Genomic DNA, 22,209 nt, shown 5'->3' on the forward strand with positions numbered 1-22,209 from the left:
GTTATTTGTAAAAAAATAGGAACGATTATTTTCTTCCGCGATATCGCGCACCACACGCCCAACTTCTGTGAGTGTAATTGTTTTTCGTGATAAACGTGGGGATTTTCAGCACTCCAAATTCTACTGTTTTGGCTGTTTACGTAGCCATCCAAATGAAACCGTGCTTCATCTGTGAAAAATAACGAATCCATAACATTAATTCCCTCACGCAGAAATCGACGGAACCACTGACAATATTGTAGCCGTTTTTCTTTGTCGGGCTCAAGAAGTTGATGAACCGTTTGAATGCGATAAGGTCGTAATTGTAATTGTTTGGTCGCCCGATGAACAATTGATTTAGACAAATTAATTTCAGCCGACAAACGTCTGATCGATTTGTTTGGCGAGGCTAGTAATCGGTCTTTGATTTCAGTGACTGTATCTGAATTCAACACTGATGCAGATCTTTTGTGTTCCTTGTTATTAACAGAACCAGTCTCTCTAAATTTTGCAACTAACCTTAATACTGATGTTTTGTTAGGAGCTGGTTTATCTGGGTACTTAAGGTGAAACAAATCTTGCACTGCAACCACTGATTTCGAACTGAAGTACGACTCAACAATGAAAACGCGTTCATCTAGCAAAAACATCATCTAGTCTCTAGCAATACACTGAACATTATGATTGCATTGTTGTTACTATCGGTAGTGTTCTACTGCGTCGCCGCGATGTTCAGATGTTGGACGAGTCCATTTCAGTAACGAGTAAGGGAGTAAGCTTGACTTTTGAAATTTCATGGATGAGTGATTGATGGGTTGCGTTTTATATGGGACACCCTGTATATATATGCACCTTCCTACGACTAGAATCATTAAGTAATTTCTAAATGTTACGTACCAAAAAAAAAAATTCCTGTTAATACTAAACTGTTTTTAATGATGTAATAATAAAAGTAAGCAACTGATATACATACTTCCTTAACTGCTTTTATATCACTTCCAGGTGTGGCAGAAAGAGCTAATATACGGTACACAACTCCCTCTTCAAATAAAGTTTGAACAACCTGAAAAATGAATTAAAAATTACCTTTATGAAAATTATGTAAAGTTGTTTACTATAATATTATGCTAATTATGAAGAATGGTACATAACCACTGACAGTAGATATAACTATATACTTGATCTGATTTGTGCTATGTTTGTTTATTTAATAGGATTGTTTTGTCAATTTTAGTATATGTATGCATTTCATATTGTTCAAGCACATAGAATGTAATGTTTACAATCTTTATATGTATGAATATCATTTCTTTATATTTTGGCAATGAATATTTCTTTGTTGTTGCATACAGAACTTGTATGTGCTCTTTATAACCAACCAAAGGTAAAATATTCTTCGGTTGTTAATGATGCCAGTCTTAAAATGGACAGTTGTCCATTTTAATACTGACATCATTCACAACAGAAATGATTCAGTTCTCAATAGGTTTGAAAATGTGTAGAATAAAAATATATATAATGTGTAATAATTTATCAATTACAAAAATTACTAATGGGGAAATAACTATGAAAAATTATTATGCTTTTCAGTAAGTATGTTTTTTTAAATATATCTGCAATTTATACATATAAATTAGACGAATGTTTTCAATTATCTAAATGGTTATCAAATAAGCAGGCTTAAAATGGGAGATTACAGCATTATCAATTTTTTAATACCTAGCTAGGCTTTTTAAAGGAAATAACAAAAACACTCTCCAGAACAATTATAAACTACTACATTATTAAACAAATACTTGTAAAAAGTAAATATATTTTTAGAAAAACATTAAAAACCTGACAATAAGCATATCCTTTTGTTGCTCTGTGAGCTTCATCAATGACTAAACATTTAATCAGCAATGGATTAAACATATTATTCCGGAGATCATTAATCATAACTTGTGGTGTTAAATACAGAACTCTTTTTTTAATCCACAGTTGTTGCCTCTCTTGTGGATTTATGGAACCTGAAAACAATTTATGGAGTAATCAATTAATATCTAAACCATATAAAAGATCTCTATACAAAAGCCAGAAACAATTTTAAATTATCAAATTTTAAAAATTGTAATATTACTAATTTTTACCATGACAGAACAAAGAAGGTATATGCATTTGGTGAATGCAAGAGTAAGAGGTGTGTGTGTGTATGCATGTCCATTATCATTTTCTTCAAAAGCTACTGGACTGATTTCTATGCAGTTTTTTTGCCAACATTCCTGCTGCTTCAGCAGGGATGTTGGCATCCGCTGGGAGATCCAATATTGAACCGGCCAGGGAACTTCTGTCTTCTCCAGGCGGTGGTCGACGACAAATTAAAAATTCGCTCTGGTGTTTACTATTTTATTGGAGCCTGCAAGTGGTGGGGCCACAGTGCTGCTATGGTGGGAGACATGCGTGGTTAGCTACGTGGTGGGAGTGACACTTGTGCAAGCGCGTACATATACTGTACTCCTGCTTACATCTGAGCTGCAAGCATTACGTCTGCCGATATTAAGCTAGGCATATATATGTGCCTAAACTAAAAAACTTGATCAGAAAAGTAGTAAACTAACTAAAGATATAATTAGAAAAGATCAATATGTATGCACATGCATATGTGCGCACATACACGAGCACGTACAATTTCATATAATTATATATATATATATGTATATATCTTTGTCTTCTGTCTATCTTAGTATATCTTACTTTAGTTTGATTCTCTTAAGAATGTTTCATTCGTTAGTATTTTAAATCTCGACCAATTTTCTAATCAAACCCACCGGGTTGGTTTAGTGGTAAAGTCATCATTGCAAGTCAGCCGAAGTTGAAAGTTCTAAGGTTCAAATCCTAGTAAAGACTTGATACTTTTATACGGATTTGAATACTACATCGTAGATGCTGGTGTTCTTTGGTGGTTGGGTTTCTATTAACCACATATTGCAGGACACTTTAGAAGACTACACTTCATTTACATACATATAAATTATCCTCATTCATTCTCTGAAGTAATACCTTAAGGTAGTTCTGGAGGCTAAACAAAAAAGATAAACTTTCTGATCAAAAAATGAAATTGTGTTTTAACTCAGATTAGTACCTTTCCCTTTCAGCCAATCCTAAAACAGATATAACATGTAATGGAAGCTTTTTATTATTGTTTTACACTATTTAATACTAAGAAAGTAACTCAGTAGGAAAGGGAAATAATTTGGGAACTAATTATAAATACTGAAATAAGGAAAAATATCCATAAAAACATATGTCCAAAAACACTTTATTATCAGGTTAGAGCTGTGAAAAATTTTGATCAGATATCAGTTCCCCCAATGAAATGAGGTCATTTCATCAGGCGTTATAATTTTACAAATTTTTAAGGTGTTATATAAGGGATGAACTTGATGGGCTTGCTGTTTTTTTGTTTTTTTTTTATGAAAAACCAAATAAAGCAAATTTCAGAACTGCATCTCCAGTAGTTTTATGACATCAAATGTAAAACAGAAAAAATTTGATGACGAAAAACACATTTTTTTAGGTTTGAAGTACAATAATTTTGTTAAATAATTAATAAATGTGTAAATCTTACTTTCAAAACTTTTAGAGAACTTAATTTTGAGAAAATGATGTAAAAAAAGTCTATGGATAATAAAAAAATCAACTTTTATTATAAAAAATAAAACAGAAAAATGTATAAATTTATAAAAATTAAAAACAGCTGTTTATAGTAATATAAATTTAGACTTCTGTGAAATTAAAACATTTTTAATTTACTTAAAAAAAAACTCACTGTGGTTTATACTGTATTAATTTACAATAAATGTTTGAAAATTCCACCACTGACGTCACTGATGCACTTTTCAATTTGTTTCCTTACAATTTTGTTACCAATCTAATGATAACTTCACGTTCCTTGATGAGGGCAGCAGCATTGATAATGCGAGCAATTCATCAGGTGCGACTACTTTTTGCTTTAAAATTCACACTTCATCCATCCTTAAACAGTAGAAGGGAGTAAGGTATGGTGATGTAGGTGGCCAATTTATTGGCTCTCTATGCCCAATCCATTTAGAAGTAAATTTTTTATCTAAGAAATATCTTATTTCATTCATGAAATGTGTTGGTGCTCCATCAAGTTGATAGTACATTTCAATTCATTTTGCCAATGAGAAATTTTCAAGCATTGTAAGAAATTCATTATTTAAAAATTCTAGATTATTTTTCCTCATGACATATTGTTCTAGTATGAAAGGACCTATTAATTTGTTGTCAATCATCCCACATCAAATGTTCACTGAAAATTGTTACTGGAACTTTGATTCAACTACAACATGTGGATTTTCTTCAGACTGTCAATGTGAATTCTGTGCGTTGTTTATGCCATTACAAGTAAAACTAGCTTCATCTAAAAATAGTATGAATGTAATTACATGGTAATTATTGTTAAATTCAATGAAAAATCTGCAGTCGTCTGCCATGGTCACTAAGCTGGTGTTGAACTTTCTGAACATGATAAGAACGCAGTCTGTCAGCATATAATGTTCTCCATACTGTACTTTGTGGCATGAGTCATGTAAAAATTATTTGTATGCATCACATTGTAGTACTAAGCTGTTCCACCTGAAGAAGGTTTTACTTTATCATAAATCTCCTAATCTTTTGGTTCTGCCAGTACTTTTTAAGATGGTCTGATCTTTGTTTTCACATTTTGTCTGTAACCTCCACTATTTGTCTTTAGGTCTTTTCTGGAGAGAATCTGTGTGCTTTGAGTGTTGTTTATTTTTGTCTGGTTGAAAGCATCCTTGATCCTCAATCACATTTCTACGAGATTCTTCTTAATTTCTCTGATTTATTTTACATTTTTTTCATTATTTTTTATTTTCCACTAGTTTTCTTTTCAAAATTCCTGAGAACCAATTGTTTCAGAATTCAGCCATTCTTAAAATGTAGAAAAAATTAGAAATCCTTCTCTTCTTCATTATGCTGATGATCGGGTTGATTTCTTTATAAATGGTTTTGTTAATGAGAATTTGCCAAACAACATTCTTCTAGTAATTTTTCTTTAAACAGATTCTGAGGATCCTGCATTCTGGTTTAAATTGTTGGTGGATGTCAGCTTCATTTTTAATTTGAAAAATAGTTTCACAGGCGTACAGTGCCTCTGGAAGAATGACTGTTTTGCAGTGGCAAATTTTGGAGTGTATTGAAAGGTATCTTTTTATTGCAGGTCTGCCAGTTAAAACCTTGTGCTTTTCTAATTATGGAAATATTGTTTTGCCAAGTGGATCTTTCCTTTAATTTGTAGTCTATGATTTCCCCTAATTATTTAAACTTCTGAACTAGTCTAATTTCATTCCCATTAATTTTGACTTTATTTATGCAAAGAGGGTCAAGCATAATTTCTGTTTTTTCATAAGAGATTGTTAATCAAACTTTTTGGGCTATATTTTTGAGGCTAAAAATTTGTGAGCAAACTTTGTTCATGTTCAAAGACAAGAGGGCCATCCTTAGCAGTTTTATTTGAATAACTTTCCCTCCTCTTGTAATTTTAGTTTTTGGAGAACTCTTATCCTGCCAAATTTAAGGATTTTATAATCTAGAGCAATGTTAAGAACAGGGGATAGTCCATTCCCCATCTGTCCAGTTTTAATGGTGAAAGGATCCGACATTTTTCCTTAGAAATGGACATTTTAATGGATCCGACACCTTGGATTGGGTGTTTATTAATATCAGTTCAATAAATTTTACTAGTTTCAGGCGTAGCCCATAGTATCTAAAGATCTTAAGTACAATTGGCCTGTGAATGCAATCATAGTCTTTTTTAAAGTTGTTGAAGGTAATAAAAATTTGCTTGTGGACAAGTTTGTAATTTTCCATTATTAATTTTAGACTTACCTTCCTTGGTATTTGCTTAGCTGAGGTTCCAGTGTTTTTAATTTTGTTTAGAATTATAAGAATTTTGTAGGTAGAATCCAACAGAGTTATCCCTCTTTAATTACACAGGTTTGTTTTGTCTCCTTTCTTAAAAAGCAGGTGGATTGTTCCCGTGGTCCAGTATTCTGGTAATTTTTCATTAATCCATATTTTGACCAGATGTTGTAATTTAATGAGGGAGTTTTGGCTACTGCTTTTCCAAATTTCAGTGAAGACCTGACCCTCCCCACTGGCCTTATAATTTTTAAGTTCTTTTATTGTTTGGGTCATCTCCAAAAAAGTAGGATTAATTTTGTGTGGTTTGGAGAGAATTGCTGTCAGTTTCAACTTGAAATAGTTCTGCGGAATCATCACAATTCAAAAATTTCTTGAAGGCTTTGGTTAGAATGTTAGCATTCTCAGAGTTATTATGGGCCAGTTTTCCATTTTCATCCTTAAAATTACAGTGGGAGGTTCATATTTCTGTAGGTACCTAATGAAGGTTTATAGTCATCACAAGATTTATTTTTGTTTGAAGTTTCTTTGATTTGAGTATTTTTATGAAAATTTTGTTTAGTGTTCCTGATAATTTTACTGGTTAATTTTCATTGCACGCTTAAGGCTGAATAGGTTTCTTCAGATTTTTGGGTTTGGTGAATTATCCAAGCTTGATGTCCTTCTTCAATGGCAAGGTCAAAGTCCAAGTTCCACCATTGGTGATTTTTCCTGGGTTGTAGTGAAGCTAGTTCTTCAGCAATTGATTTTAACTTTAAATCAAGTTCTTCCAAGTTTTCAGTGTTGTGAATTTCTTTCTTTATTTTTGTAAGATAATAATCATTTACGAGGGTAGTTGAAATCAAACTTTATTACATCAATTTTTTCAGAATTAGATTCTCTACAAGTTTTGATAAGATTTATGCAATTATTAGTCTTTTAACAGATTTGTTATCCTTCAAACGTAAAAAAAAAAAATGTTTTACATTGGATAGCATGCAATGTTTTTCATTGGATAGCACTGTGTGATTTCCACATGTTTAGTTTGCTGCAAGAAGCTTTAGGAGAAGAAAGATTCGAAAACGATGCCACAGTCAAGCATTATGTGTGCAACTGGTTTTTGGCACAGCCATATTGGTTATTTTTGATGAGGGAATCAGGGAGCTATTTATCTATTTCTGTTGAAGGATGTAACAGTTCTGCGACATGTTACAATCAATTTTTCAGATCAAAAAACATAAGAAACCTTCAAGTTTACCCCTTACATAACGCCTTAAAAATTTCAGTGTGACCTATTTCACTGGGGTGGAGCAGTGGAACTGAAATACAGGTGAAATTTTTCACTTGCCGTAATTCAATTACAAAACGTATATAAAGCATTTCTGGATAAATATGTGTATCAACGTGTCAGTATCACAAATCAGTTGTTCAACATCTAATTTTCAGTCAAAGATTCTGAAGTTCAAATCTATTAAAAGTTAGTTGCTTTTATATGGATTTGAATACTAGACAATGAATATTGGCGTACTCTGGTGATTGGGGCTCAATTAATCACGTGTCTCAGGAATGGTCAGTCTGAGTCATTACAAGACTACACCTCATTTCCATGTCATATATATTTTCCTCATCTCAGTGGTCTGTGGGGTGGATGGGTGCTTATTGTTCACTAGTTGAACAGATTGCAGGGTACACATTAGGAAAATAAAAATAAAGTACATTAAAAAATAACTTAGAATACTGATCATTAGGCTTTCAGTAAATATAATACGTAAATATAGAACAAATTATACAAACCATTAAAGTAAAATAATCTGTATAAATGATTGTTTTTTATTATAATATCGTGATAATCGTGAAAAAAATACAGGATTAAATAAGTGGCACAGAAGAAAAAACAAAACCATGGAGTAAGTAAGGGGAAAAGGAAAATCTGAAGGGAATCTTACTTACTTACTAGCCAATACCTGCCCTTGGCAGTTGAGCCATTTGGCAATGCACTAACCAATAAAGGCAGGCTTCTGTGAATTCCAGGCTCTCATCCAGCTGGGTGTGGTCCAGGGCTGGACAATCTCTCAGGTGACCAGCATCCATTGTCCTGCAACCACACAGTGGACACTCAGGAGGTGGCAGCACATGGTTACAGTAAAGGTGACAAGCAAGATAGTCATGGCCAGTTTTTAGTCAGAAGGCAGCTATGCTGACCGCACATGATAGGCTGGGCTTGGACTGTATTCATATGTTGCTGATTCAAATCTGGCCCAGGGACCAAAAAATGATGTTATGTTAAAAGTTGGTGCTGATTCTTTTAATAATTTAAGTCTTACTTTCTTGTTATTATAAATATTTTATTGTGACTGAAATATTATTTATATATATAACATTAATTGTTTGAATATTATTAAAATATAACATTAATTATAACTGTCATTGTACATGTAAATATTTCTATAAGTGAAATGAAGTGAACTGTAAAACTGTAGAACTGGACTGCCGTAAGACTGGACACTAATATAGTGAATAGCTTGGTTATATAATGTTGGTGGAGCTACTGATTCATCAGGAGTCATGTGAACTGTAAAGAACCAAGTGAATCTGACTTGGAAGTGAATTTGACTAAAGCCAAAGATCTTTAAATTTAAAAGTTCTATATTAAATAAAAATTAAAGTTCCAACAGGAATAATAAGAAAGTGAACATTTATGAGTATTAAAAATTAAATAAGTCATTAAAATAACCCTAAACCTTAACATACTCCCTGCCAAAAATCATTTGATATATGAATTAAATTATATGAATGATAACATGAATCATATGATTTTTATTTTAGACATGATTTTTTTTTTACAATTATAAATGAGTTAAATAAAAAGTACAACTTATAATGAATTTTTTGAAAAAATAATAATAAGTTTAGCTGTATCTATGGACAATAACAAGAATAACATATTGATAAAGTAATAATATAAGTTCATATATGTTCACAGAATTTTTATAAAAATACAATCAAATGAAACAAATGTATGACATATTTAAATTGATAAAAGTATTAGAAAAAGAAAATATATTATTGGAATTAATCAGTGCTTGGTAACAAGCGTAATTTATGAAGAGGCCTCCTTAATAGACCCTCCTTAATAGACCGTTACTGGTCTGTAAATCAACAATTCTTACAATATTATCCAAGCCAGGATAAACCTGAGTGACAATTCCATTTTTCTAATGCATGGGTGAAGAATTTTCGCTGGTAACTAATATTAAGTCCCCAACACAGAGATTACATGATGGAAGATGCTTATAATAAATGGCGTCGCTGATAAATGAATGACTGTGAATTGAGATCAGAAACTGATTGTAAATGAATAGCCTTAATGGTGAAACATGTAAAAAGTGCCATATATGCTTCACTTAATATTTTAGATCTCTGCCTGCCATGGCCAATCATAACTGGACTGCTGTAGTCTACTGCACAAGTAGAAAATGGTCGGCATTACTCTGGAGGGTGGTAGTTAACCAAGCTGTTGTACTTGGGTTTTTGCAATATATCGAAAGCATGTCATACATTTACGAATGTTACAGGAAATACCTCTCTTGCCATTTATTATCCAACATTTTTGTCATAACGAATGTTGAATAAGTTGAACACCAGCATGCAAGAGTCGCATATGTTCAGTATTAATGATAAGTTTCATGATGTTAGCATTAAGATGTAAAACAATAGGATGTTTCACTTGGTAATGCAATAGATAGTGTTGCAGGAATTGTTAGAATGAAAAAAATTATTAAAATATTTATATGAACTGGTAAAGAAATGAATTAATTTATAAATAAACAGTGTATTAAAGTCCTATCAGAATAGACCAAAAAATTAAAACATTGATAATATTTTTAAAAAGTTTTTATACATTTTAAATAGCATTATAAAGCTTAATAATGTTGAAAATAAAATTTAAGTAGACTGGTAACAAAAAAAGTAATAATACTAGTAATAAATTAACTATGAAAAAAAAATTTAGTAATTCAAACAATTAAATAAATAAAAAAACTCTTGGCAGTGACATAAACAACTTGTTTAAAAATTGGTTTTTATCCAACTCTTGTTTATTTATACTACTAATTTCTTTATTACACAACACAGCTCTGAACCACACCTGCATTTGAAAACTAATAAAAAAAAAAAAAACAACTTAAAAACCAAGAGATGTTTTTTTTTAAACTATTATTATTATTCAAAGTTAATGAACCGATTGCAAATGAAAAAAATAATATTTACTTTACATACCAAATACATATATATATATATATATAAACATAAATTTATCATTGGTAAGTTTATTTATACTATTAATTTCTATTTAACAGTAAATAATACTACTACAGATTATGTATACTCGAGTGTGTGTGTGTGTGTGTGTGTGTATTTATCTGATCAACCTAGTACATAATTAATTAGGTTGATCAGATAAATACAATTTGTATAGTACACAGGAATATGATTCCCAAAGGAACTAACTTTAGAAAAATATATGTATATTATAATAATGTGACACTATGATTTCTTTTACTTTTTATTTAAGAGAAATGTCAAATTAATAATTGATATTCTAGTACATCAAAATAAATCAATGGCCAAATTTAAATTAACAATCCAAATGAATACATTTATTGTCAATTAATTAATTGTCTATGTCACAAAAAGTTACCACATTGTAAAAGAAAGGAAGAATTTAAGACTGGTCATGAAAGGTAAAAATATACAAAGCATTGCATCTAATCAAAGAATGACATAATTGGATGATTTATTAGGGACTGATCTGTTAGGAAATGAAAGAAACCAATATGCAAATGACTCAACTATACATTTATCAGGCCATAGTCTTCAGAACAATGAGCTATATTTAATACCCCTTTTCCCAAAATACACAATTTCAACATAACATAAGATCTATATAAGAATTAATGGGATGTGTCAAGATTCAAATAAGTTTTTAAAATAGCAAATGCATGTTAACTGAAAAATAATCAAACTATATTTAACGTTGTTTAGCTTGCAAAATTGTAAATCTTAATTCATCCTTAAACTACGAGTCACATTCATAAAGTATTGGCCATTTAGTCATTTTTTTTTTTTGTCTTCAGTCATTTGACTGGTTTGATGCAGCTCTCCAAGATTCCCTATCTAGTGCTAGTCGTTTCATTTCAGTATGTCCTCTACATCCTACATCCCTAACAATTTGTTTTACATATTCCAAACGTGGCCTGCCTACACAATTTTTCCCTTCTACCTGTCCTTCCAATATTAAAGCGACTATTCCAGGATGCCTTAGTATGTGGCCTATAAGTCTGTCTCTTCTTTTAACTATATTTTTCCAAATGCTTCTTTCTTCGTCTATTTGCCGCAATACCTCCTCATTTGTCACTTTATCCACCCATCTGATTTTTAACATTCTTCTATAGCACCACATTTCAAAACCTTCTAACCTTTTCTTCTCAGATACTCCGATTGTCCAAGTTTCACTTCCATATAAAGCGACACTCCAAACATACACTTTCAAAAATCTTTTCCTGACATTTAAATTCATTTTTGATGTAAACAACTTATATTTCTTACTGAAGGCTCGTTTAGCTTGTGCTATTCGGCATTTTATATCGCTCCTGCTTCGTCCATCTTTAGTAATTCTACTTCCCAAATAACAAAATTCTTCTACCTCCATAATCTTTTCTTCTCCTATTTTCACATTCAGTGGTCCATCTTTGTTATTTCTACTACATTTCATTACTTTTGTTTTGTTCTTGTTTATTTTCATGCGATAGTTCTTACATAGGACTTCATCTATGCCGTTCATTGTTTCTTCTAAATCATTTTTATTCTCGGCCAGAATTACTATATCATCAGCAAATCGTAGCATCTTTATCTTTTCACCTTGTACTGTTACTCCGAATCTAAATTGTTCTTTAACATCATTAACTGCTAGTTCCATGTAAAGATTACAAAGTAACGGAGACAGGGAACACCCTTGTTGGACTCCCTTTCTTATTACGACTTCTTTCTTATGTTCTTCAATTGCTACTGTTGCTGTTTGGTTCCTGTACATGTTAGCAATTGTTCTTCTATCTCTGTATTTGAACCCTAATATTTTTAAAATGCTGAACATTTTATTCCAGTCTACGTTATCGAATGCCTTTTCTAGGTCTATAAACACCAAGTATGTTGGTTTGTTTTTCTTTAATCTTCCTTCTACTATTAATCTGAGGCCTAAAATTGCTTCCCTTGTCCCTATACTTTTCCTGAAACCAAATTGGTCTTCTCCTAACACTTCCTCCACTCTCCTCTCAATTCTTCTGTATAGAATTCTAGTTAAGATTTTTGATGCATGACTAGTTAAACTAATTGTTCTGTATTCTTCACATTTATCTGCCCCTGCTTTCTTTGGTATCATTACTATAACAATTTTTTTGAAGTCTGACGGAAATTCCCCTTTTTCATAAATATTACACACCAGTTTGCATAATCTATCAATCGCTTCCTCACCTGCACTGCGGAGTAATTCTACAGGTATTCCGTCTATTCCAGGAGCCTTTCTGCTATTTAAATCTTTTAATGCTCTCTTAAATTCAGATCTCAGTATTGTTTCTCCCATTTCATCCTCCTCAACTTCCTCTTCTTCCTCTATAAAACCATTTTCTAATTCATTTCCTCCATATAACTCTTCAATATATTCCACCCATCTATCGACTTTACCTTTCGTATTATATATAGGTGTACCATCTTTGTTTAACACATTATTAGATTTTAATTTATGTACTCCAAAATTTTCCTTAACTTTCCTGTATGCTCCGTCTATTTTACCAATGTTCATTTCTCTTTCCACTTCTGAACACTTTTCTTTAATCCACTTTTCTTTCGCCAGTTTGCACTTCCTGTTTATAGCATTTCTTAATTGCCGATAGTTCCTTTTACTTTCTTCATCACTAGCATTCTTATATTTTCTACGTTCATCCATCAGCTGCAATATATCGTCTGAATCCCAAGGTTTTCTACCAGTTATCTTTATTCCGCCTAAGTTTGCTTCTGCTGATTTAAGAATTTCCTTTTTAACATTCTCCCATTCTTCTTCTACATTTTCTACCTTATCTTTTTTACTCTGACCTCTTGCGATGTCCTCCTCAAAAATCTTCTTTACCTCCTCTTCCTCAAGCTTCTCTAAATTCCACCGATTCATCTGACACCTTTTCTTCAGGTTTTTAAACCCCAATCTACATTTCATTATCACCAAATTATGGTCGCTATCAATGTCTGCTCCAGGGTAAGTTTTGCAGTCCACGAGTTGATTTCTAAATCTTTGCTTAACCATGATATAATCTATCTGATACCTTGCAGTATCGCCTGGCTTTTTCCAGGTGTATATTCTTCTATTATGATTTTTAAATTGGGTGTTGGAAATTACTAAATTATACTTCGTGCAAAACTCTATAAGTCAGTCCCCTCTTTCATTCCTTTTGCCCAGCCCGTATTCACCCACTATATTTCCTTCCTTGCCTTTTCCAATGCTTGCATTCCAATCTCCAACTATTATTAAATTTTCATCTCCTTTTACGTGTTTAATTGCTTCATCAATCTCTTCGTATACACATTCTACCTCATCATCATCATGGGTGCTTGTAGGCATATAGACGTTAACAATCGTTGTCGGTTTAGGTTTTGAATTTATCCTTATTACAATGACTCTATCGCTATGCGTCTTGAAATACTCCACTCTCCTCCCTATTTTCTTGTTCATCACGAAACCTACTCCTGCCTGCCCATTATTTGACGCTGAGTTAATTACTCTAAAGTCACCCGACCAAAAGTCGCCTTCCTCTTCCCACCGAACCTCACTAATTCCTACTATATCCACGTTTACCCTATCGATTTCCCTTTTTAAATTCTCTAGCCTACCAACCTTTTTTAAGCTTCTAACATTCCACGCTCCGACTCGTAGAATGTTATTTTTTAATTTTCTGGTGACCCCTTCCTTAGTAGTCCCCACCCGGAGATCCGAACGGGGGACTATTTTACCTCCGGAATATTTTACCAAGGAAGGCGCCTCCATTATTGCTTTTGAAAATGCAGAGAGCCACATTTTCTTGGAAAAAAAAACAGCTGTAGTTTTCCATTGCTTTCAGCTGCGCAGTACTCAGAGGACTGAGTGATGTTGATATGGCCGTTTAAGTCATTGTGACTCACGCCCTTAACAACTACTGAAAGAGTTGCTGCCCTCTTTCAGGAATCATTCCTTAGTCTGGCTCTCAACAGATACCTCTCCGATATGGTTGCACCTTCGGTCCAGCTACTCTGTACCCCTGAGCACTCAAGCCCCCTCACCAATGGCAAGGTCTCATGATTCATAGAGGAGGATTTAGTCATTAAGAAAAATTAACTATTGAGAAAATGGTTTTACTTACAGTTTTAGTTTACTACATATCTACTTCACTTTTCCACATTATCTCCATTCAGTACTAAGCACTTTAATAATGCTACACCAGTTTCTTTAACCTTTCTGCATAGAGGTTCACCACCTGGGAATTGAACCAGTTGACAATGGCAGTCTTGAGTTCCTCGTCATTTTCAAACTGTTGACCACCAAGTCACTTTTTCAAATGCAAGAGGAAGTAGTCGCTAGGTCCAAGGTTGGAACTATTTGGAGGATGGTCAAAAAATTCCCAACAAAAATCTTGAATCTTCTTAGTTGAGGCAGTGGTGTGAGAGGACACACATTGTCATGAAGGAGGATTACAACGAACGACAGTTTCCTGCATCTCAATTTTGGATCGCATGTCTCAGTTTGGTGAGCGTCTCGCAGTACACATCAGCTGTAGTCACATCACTGATCACATTGCAGTTTTCAGTTCACCTGTTCAACAATTTTGTAAGTCTGAATATTGGGCCTGCCACTCCGCTCATCATCATGCACATTTTCATGGCCATTTTTAAAGGTTCGACACCATTGTCTTCAACCTTTCCTTCACTCATTACAGTAGGTCCATACACTAGGCACAACTCCCGATGAATTTCAGCAGCTCAAGATCCTTTTGCACACAAAAATTGAATCACAGTGTACACTTCACAACTGGCAGGAGAAACAATTATCATGAACACTGCAATCTGCATTCACCAGCAGGCAAACGACTACAGAATCAAAACAACTACAGTGGCTTCATAATAGATGGCTCTGTGTATGTGAAACTGTGTTCAGACCAGCTAATATTTAGATATAAGCCGACAGCCCTTACTTTATGAATATGCCTCATACCATTAAAAAGAAAAGAAGGGGAAGATGCATGTTAAACTCAAATGTGTGATTAATATGAATGTAATGGTTCTTATGGTTGATTTAAACTATTTCATTTATAAAAAATAAGTAAAACGTTGTCTAAATTTAATATTTTTACCACATAAAGTGCTTATTCTTAGATAAGTCTGACTGACAAATTTTGTAAAAATCTTTAACACAATTTACTTATAAAAAAAAATATTAACATTAAATTATAAAGTTAAAAAGTGAATATCTTTAAGGATGAATACTGAAAAGAATTATAGCACATATTTTCAAAGTGAAGTAGTTGTTTTCTATAGCCTATACTTCATTTAATATACACAACTAAGCCTGCTATACCATACAATACTTAAATGCTCAGGATAAGTAATTCCACAACAGCCACCATCACTGAAAAATGAAACTGCTACCAGTCATATGACATAACTTTCAAAGAATATATTTATTTATCTACCACCAATTCTAAACACTTCACTTCAAGAATAAAATAATAAGGGTGTCTTGAAAAAATAATCATCAGTAAAATTACAAATTGTTTTTTGTATTAATATTTAAAACTTAGATTAAAAAAATGTATAAAAAATAAAGGTGTACAATTTCAGAGCTTGAACTCTAAGCTACAAGAACTTTCTGTTGAAAAAATTAAAAAAGATTCTTTTTTCTGCTACAGATAAAATAAGTAAAAAAGTGCCAAAAAAAAGGTAAATTTTGTGAATTACTATTTACAAATTTCTTGAAGACCTTTTTAAAAATAAGTAAAACAAAATTTACGGGAAAAGTGAATCATTAAACAAACATATAGTTTAAGATTTAAAATTAGGATATATAGAACTTTAATATTCCTATTATGATAACTTTTTATTGAAGAAGTCACTTAGAACTTGGAAGAAAAAGTGATTTTTTTCCAATTTCAGAGGCTGTATTTTATACATTTTTTTCAGACTTATTTTATAAATTAAATTTATTTCTTTTCTGGTTATGTTTTAACATAGTATTTTGTGAAAACAATCCAGTAGGTGTACAGTCACTTTGTGTAAAAATATTGAAAATCACATCTTTAACTGAGCTAACAACTCAAGTGTATCTTTTGAAAAATTCTACCTTATACAGATTTGCTCAAATGAAAACTGCATACATATTTCTTTTGTACGTCTTCTTTTGTTTGTTCAAGACTCCAATTTCAAATGATGGGGTTTATGTTCTCCAAAAATTAAGACTTTAGTTAAATTTAAAAAAAAACATTTTTATGTTTTACAGACAAAAATGCAAGCTGGATTGATCAGTAAGAGATTCAGAAAGATTATTCCAATTTTTTTCAACATTCTCCCCAAAATTAGCAAGTTTAGAATTTTTCAAGCTAAACCTTAATTTTACACTGTGATTTCAGAAACATAAATTAGAATATTAAGACGCACTCTATTCCTTATAAGTGACTTCTCCATTATAAATAATCAATCCAATGATTTATAGATCAATCAAATCAAAACTGAAACCAAAATAAAATGTAGATGTTGCATTTTGCATTTATTTTGTTGATTTTTTTAATTTTATTAGACTTACAAGAAAATTATTTAAATATAATCTCTCCTATAAATAAAATATAGTCTTTTCAAATAATGATTAAGAAACCTTAACAGAACAGATCTAGTTTAATACATGACATAATTTGTTTTAGAATTATTTCCATAAAATCATTTTAAAACCACAATCAACCTTTACTTTCCAGCAACATTTCCTTAGCCTACTTCTGCTAGCATTTTAAGATGTCACAGTCCTTGATTAATGTGGAATATTACTCAGTGATAGCGCTATTATTTATTTATCTTTTCCTTACTTATAACAGATTTATTAATCTGTTGAAAGTTTACACTTTATTAAGAATCAGATACAAATCGTAGTTATGTTTATACAATTTTCAAAACAACAATCACCAGAGCAGAATTACACCAGAAATAAAAAATTCACCATCAAGGTGATCAATATTACATTAGAAAATACCACTGATTTTATTTAAGGATAATTGTTACCTGTCATTTCTATCGTATCTACATCAGGTATAGCCATAATATCTCTACAAGCGTTCATTTGTTGAGTAACCAACGGCCTTGTTGGAGCCATAAATATTATTTTTCCCATCGGATACCATCGATAAAAATTATACATAACTACAGCTGCGATGAATGTTTTACCAAGACCTATATCATAACAAATAACAAGAAAAAATAATATAAATTTCACCAATATAAATTTTTACTCAAGACTAGTAAAATTTTCAAAATATCTACAAACAATTTTCTTTTTAACTACTGTATTTCTTACACATTATTTTTACCTAATAAAACAAACATTTACTATCAAATATTAAACAATGTGAAAAATTTTCAGCAAAAATTTAAAGAGTGGATAACATTTACAAGTAATACTTGTCTTCAATAAGATGTATAAATCAAAAAAATCACACGATTTTTTTTAGATTTTGCAATCATATGTCCATAGATATTAGAGTAGCATAAACTCACATAATACTGATAGAAAGAAAAACATTCACAATAAATAAACACAACTTATACAATTTTTTACTTTTTAATATAATTGCAGAAACAGTATGTGAAAATTAATTTTTAAATAAAATGAAAACTAAGTAAATCGTAACTTGGCCAATTTTTATTCTACAATGATTAAAGTAAAATCAAGATAAAGGTAATTTTACATGTTTAATAAAAGATTTCATAATTTTTTTTCTTTTATATTTTTTTAATATTCAAATAATTCAATAACATTTTGACCACTGTTCTATTAAAATTTATTATTAGATGAATGCTGTTCAGTACTGGACACCACAAGAACGTTAATATACATGTATGTTAATAATATCTAATATACATGTATGTTAATAATATCATTTAAAATCTGACAATAGAAAATATTATAATTTCTGAAAAAAGACAAATCATTACAAATAATAAGTTTTAATGTAATAAATATAGAATTTAAAACCACCTGAAAATGCAGGATACCACAAAAATTGGTTATAGGAAATTAATAACGTTAACTTGAACTTATCTAATTACTTTGTTTTGGTGGTTTATATTTCATTTCTTATATAATAATATTTTAATATTATATGTTTTACGACTGTATCTTTTGTATTCTTTAAACAATTTTTAAAATTTATTAACTATAATTACCATTTAAGGATTATTTTTTTTTTAATTTACCCAAACGCTTTCCTTTGAGTAGGGAGCCCCCAAAATAAATAAAGAATTATTTTTTCAGAAATTTAAATTTTTAATGCCCAAAACATAATTATTTAAGTCACTAAAATAATTTAATATTTTTCTCCTGATAAGGAACCTCCCAAATTAATTTTTTTTTTTTAATTTTGATTAATTTTAATTTTTAATCTTTTTAAATTATGGGTTTCTTCTCTGATTATACAATCATATTTTCTTTAAAATCAATTTTTGTGAATATTTTAATCACCAAAAAAACCCTGATGCATAAGCCCATTATTTAAAAAAAAATCAAAAACATATTTTTTTTAAATTGTTATCCTAATAAACTAATATTAAAAATTTTGGTTATTGCTTTATTTTGTTGAGCATCTTGGCTTCAAAAATTAAAATATTTAAATATAACGAAAGAAGTAATTTTATATTTAATAATAAAAAGAGTTTAAGTCAATAACATTAAAATTTATTATGATACATGTTTTTTTTAATATGTCAATGAAGAAGTAACTGAAGCTGACTAATTTTTTTGTTTAATATTTTGTAACATATGTGTATGCTGTATTTATTTTTTCTTTATCCCAGCTATTGAATTTTGGATTTTTGGATATTCAAAAAATAGTATTTTTTGTTTAACATTTTATATGAATATTGTTGATTCATCATAACTTCATTTTTGAAAAAATGAGTTTTATAACTTGATTGGTGTAGGTAAAAAGTTATGCAATTTACTATTAGTTTTTTTTTTTAAATTGGAGAACTTATTACATTAGAACAGACTAAATTCAACAAAAGATGAAAAGTTGTATTTGTCAGTTTCCAAGTTCAACATTTCTAATATTAGTCAGTTCAAACATTAATATTCTTTATTAAATATACTCTATCAATAAGAAACCTCTTTTTGCTATAATAAAACTCTTTCTTTTTGCTCGTTTTGCTAAATTGACAAATAAAACTAATGAATTTCTTTCAAAATATATTCTAACCCTGTAATGAAAAAAAAACATGTGGCACTTCAGAATTTCTATTTTCAGACTGGATGAAATGAATCATCATTAACTTCATTCATCAGTTACGAGTATTAAACTGGTTGTATACAAAAAATTAGTGATAAATATAAAATTTAAGAATATAAACATTTTATTGTTCCAGTAAAATATTACTTATATAAATGAATATTATATATATATATATATATATATATTTTCTTCTTTTTTTTTTCTTTTTTTATGATAGTATAGGATCACTTTAGTCAGTCCATTATCCAAGCTTCTTCAAAGGAACTGCTCAGGCCTTGCAGCCCTCCCAGTACTTTTTCATACTTCCAGTCAATGTCCCCTTTCTGGTGTTGAAAATATTCATGTTGTGAGTGTCTTTCTTCTGAGTGTTTTAGTCCTTTATTTTTCGTTTAATTTTATCTTGTCTGTGATGTCTTCTGGTGTAAAGCCAATTTCCTTCCGATCCTCTGTTATTTATCTGATTCATCTGCATCCTACCCTGGTGTTTTTCAAGTTGAGATTGTACTGTACAAACTGTTTCAGAAGTCTCGAATCTTGCATCCTCATAATGTGTCCAAAAAATCCTAGTCTCATGATATTGTGATGGGTTCTAACACTTTGTTGGGCACAATCCACCACTGCCAATTTTTCTGGTATTTTATGTTGATGCAGATTCTTTCTATTCTTCTTTCGATTTTCTGTATCTTCTGTCGATCTTTGACTGTTCATTCAGATGGAAGAGTGTTTCTGCTGCATGTGTGGCTTCTGGTTTTATAACTATGTTGTGGTGTGTTATTTTTGCATTTATGGTCAGACATTTTTACTGTAGATGTACCAGGTTAATTTTTGTGCTTTAGCTAGTTGATTTGTTCTTGTTAGGATTGAGGTTTTTTTGTTTAGGATGTTTATTATTTCTCCACGATATTTAAATTGGGTTACTAATTTGACTTTATTACCGTTCATGTTTTTTTCTTTTAATTGTGTTGGTTTTTTGGGCATAATTTCTGTCTTTCTGAATGATGTTTTGAGGCTAATTTATTTACAAAAGTTTTGAAGTTCTAATATCTGTGTTTTAGCTTCCTTGATGTCACATGCTAGCAGTGCCAAGTCATTGGTGAAACAAAGGCAGTTGGTTTTGATTTTTTGACCTATTTTTATTTTTGGGTGGCATTTTTTGGGCCATTCCCTCATTACCATTTCCAAACCACAGTTGAACAGTACCAGTAAGAGTCCATCGCCTTGGCATATTCCTGATTTGATCTCAAATGGTTCTGAGAATTCGTCTCTGAATTTCACTTTTGACTTAGAATTTGTAAGGGTCAATTTTATCATGTTTATTAATTTGAGATGTAGACCAAGGTGTATTAGAATTTTTAATAGGGATTTTCTGTGGATGCAATTGTATGCTTTCTTGAAGTCTACAAACATTATCATCCTATGCTTCTTTTTTACTGTAATCCTTTATTAGCTTGAGACTCATGATCTGGTCTGGACAGCTCTTCCAGAGTTTGAAACCTCTCTGGTGTTCTCTTAGTTCTTTTTCGAGTAGTAAATCGATCTTGTTGAGGATTCTTGAATGAAATTTTGTATGTTGCATTTAGAAGTAGATTTCCCTGTAGTTGTTAGGGTCTATTTTGTCTGCTTTTTTGTGTAGCGGGTGGATGAGGGCTGTCATCCAGTGTTCTGGTAGTTCTTTGACCCAGATGTTGACAAGCTGTTGATGAAGGGCGACTTTTGCTGGGCTTCCTGCATGTTTCTAGATCTCTACAAAGACCTTATCTTGTCCCACTGCTTTGCAACTTCACAGTTTCTTTGCCCCTGTTTCACTATTGATGCTTTTTATAGGGTTTTACTGGGGCCAATTTTTCTGCGATTTGTTTAAGGTTGTTGTTGACTAGGTCTTCAAGTTTATCCATAATTGTTATTATTCGGTTGATTTTTGGTCATTTTCATTCTTAACTAGTTCAGTAGAGTCTATTTTTCTTTTAGTTTTAGGGGCTCGGTTTTGTTGCTTTGGGTTGTGAATTTAAGTTTACTTTTGATATGTAGTGATCTAAGCCTGTGTTTAATCCTCAGAGGGCTTTAAACATTGTAGATCTCTTTGTAGGTGGTGTTTGTCCACCACCAAAAGACATGAACTAGTTGCCATTCTCCTTAGTGTAGTAGGAGTATTTCCAGGTTTTCAGTTTTTGAGGTTTCCTCTTGAAACAAGTGGATCTCGAGAGTACACAGATCAATGAATATTATATACAATATAATAAAAAAATACTGATATAGTTCACAATAAATGACAATATCCAACTTTTCACAAGAGGCATTTCCTCACTAATCTAATAACACATACAGAATGAATTTCAACATTAGTGTGTTGTATTAGTATGTCCAGATTACATAGTTTTACCTCTAAACTGCATACTAATGTGATGGAATTATACAATTAATACAAGAATATGACTTTGAACCCAAAAATTACAAAAAAGAAGAGTTTTTTGCTCTCCCCCTTTTATAAAGACAGTTTGTTTAAATAAAAACAGACATCATAAGAAAGTATCTTAGCTACTTATTGGAATTAAATTATGTGAAAAAATTACCAAAAAGTTTAAGATATGGAGTCTATACCTCGCCCTCTTGAAAAAATTGAACATCATCAATATCAATGGCTCATAGAAAAATCATTGTGTCAATCCAGTCTGGAGGTATTAAAAAAAAAACAAATAATCTGTCCAGAATTTTTCAATGCTATAATTGTGTTTTTTTTTTTTTT

The 22,209-nt window shown here is 31.1% G+C and overlaps 1 protein-coding gene across 1 annotated transcript in view; it reads right to left on the minus strand.

Moving 5' to 3' along the window:
- The window catches only part of Fancm (FA complementation group M), a 105,050-nt gene that overhangs the window by 77,120 nt on the left and 5,721 nt on the right, over positions 1-22,209 (minus strand). Inside the window, exons 4-6 of the mRNA XM_075370707.1 lie at positions 17,245-17,412; positions 1,816-1,988; positions 953-1,042 (exon numbers count right to left, since the gene is read on the minus strand). Coding sequence (XP_075226822.1) covers positions 953-1,042; positions 1,816-1,988; positions 17,245-17,412 — 431 coding nt within the window. The remainder of the gene's footprint in view (positions 1-952; positions 1,043-1,815; positions 1,989-17,244; positions 17,413-22,209) is intronic.

The sequence above is a fragment of the Lycorma delicatula genome, chromosome 7 (genome assembly GCF_047948215.1).
Source record: "Lycorma delicatula isolate Av1 chromosome 7, ASM4794821v1, whole genome shotgun sequence".
Taxonomy (NCBI): domain Eukaryota; kingdom Metazoa; phylum Arthropoda; class Insecta; order Hemiptera; family Fulgoridae; genus Lycorma; species Lycorma delicatula.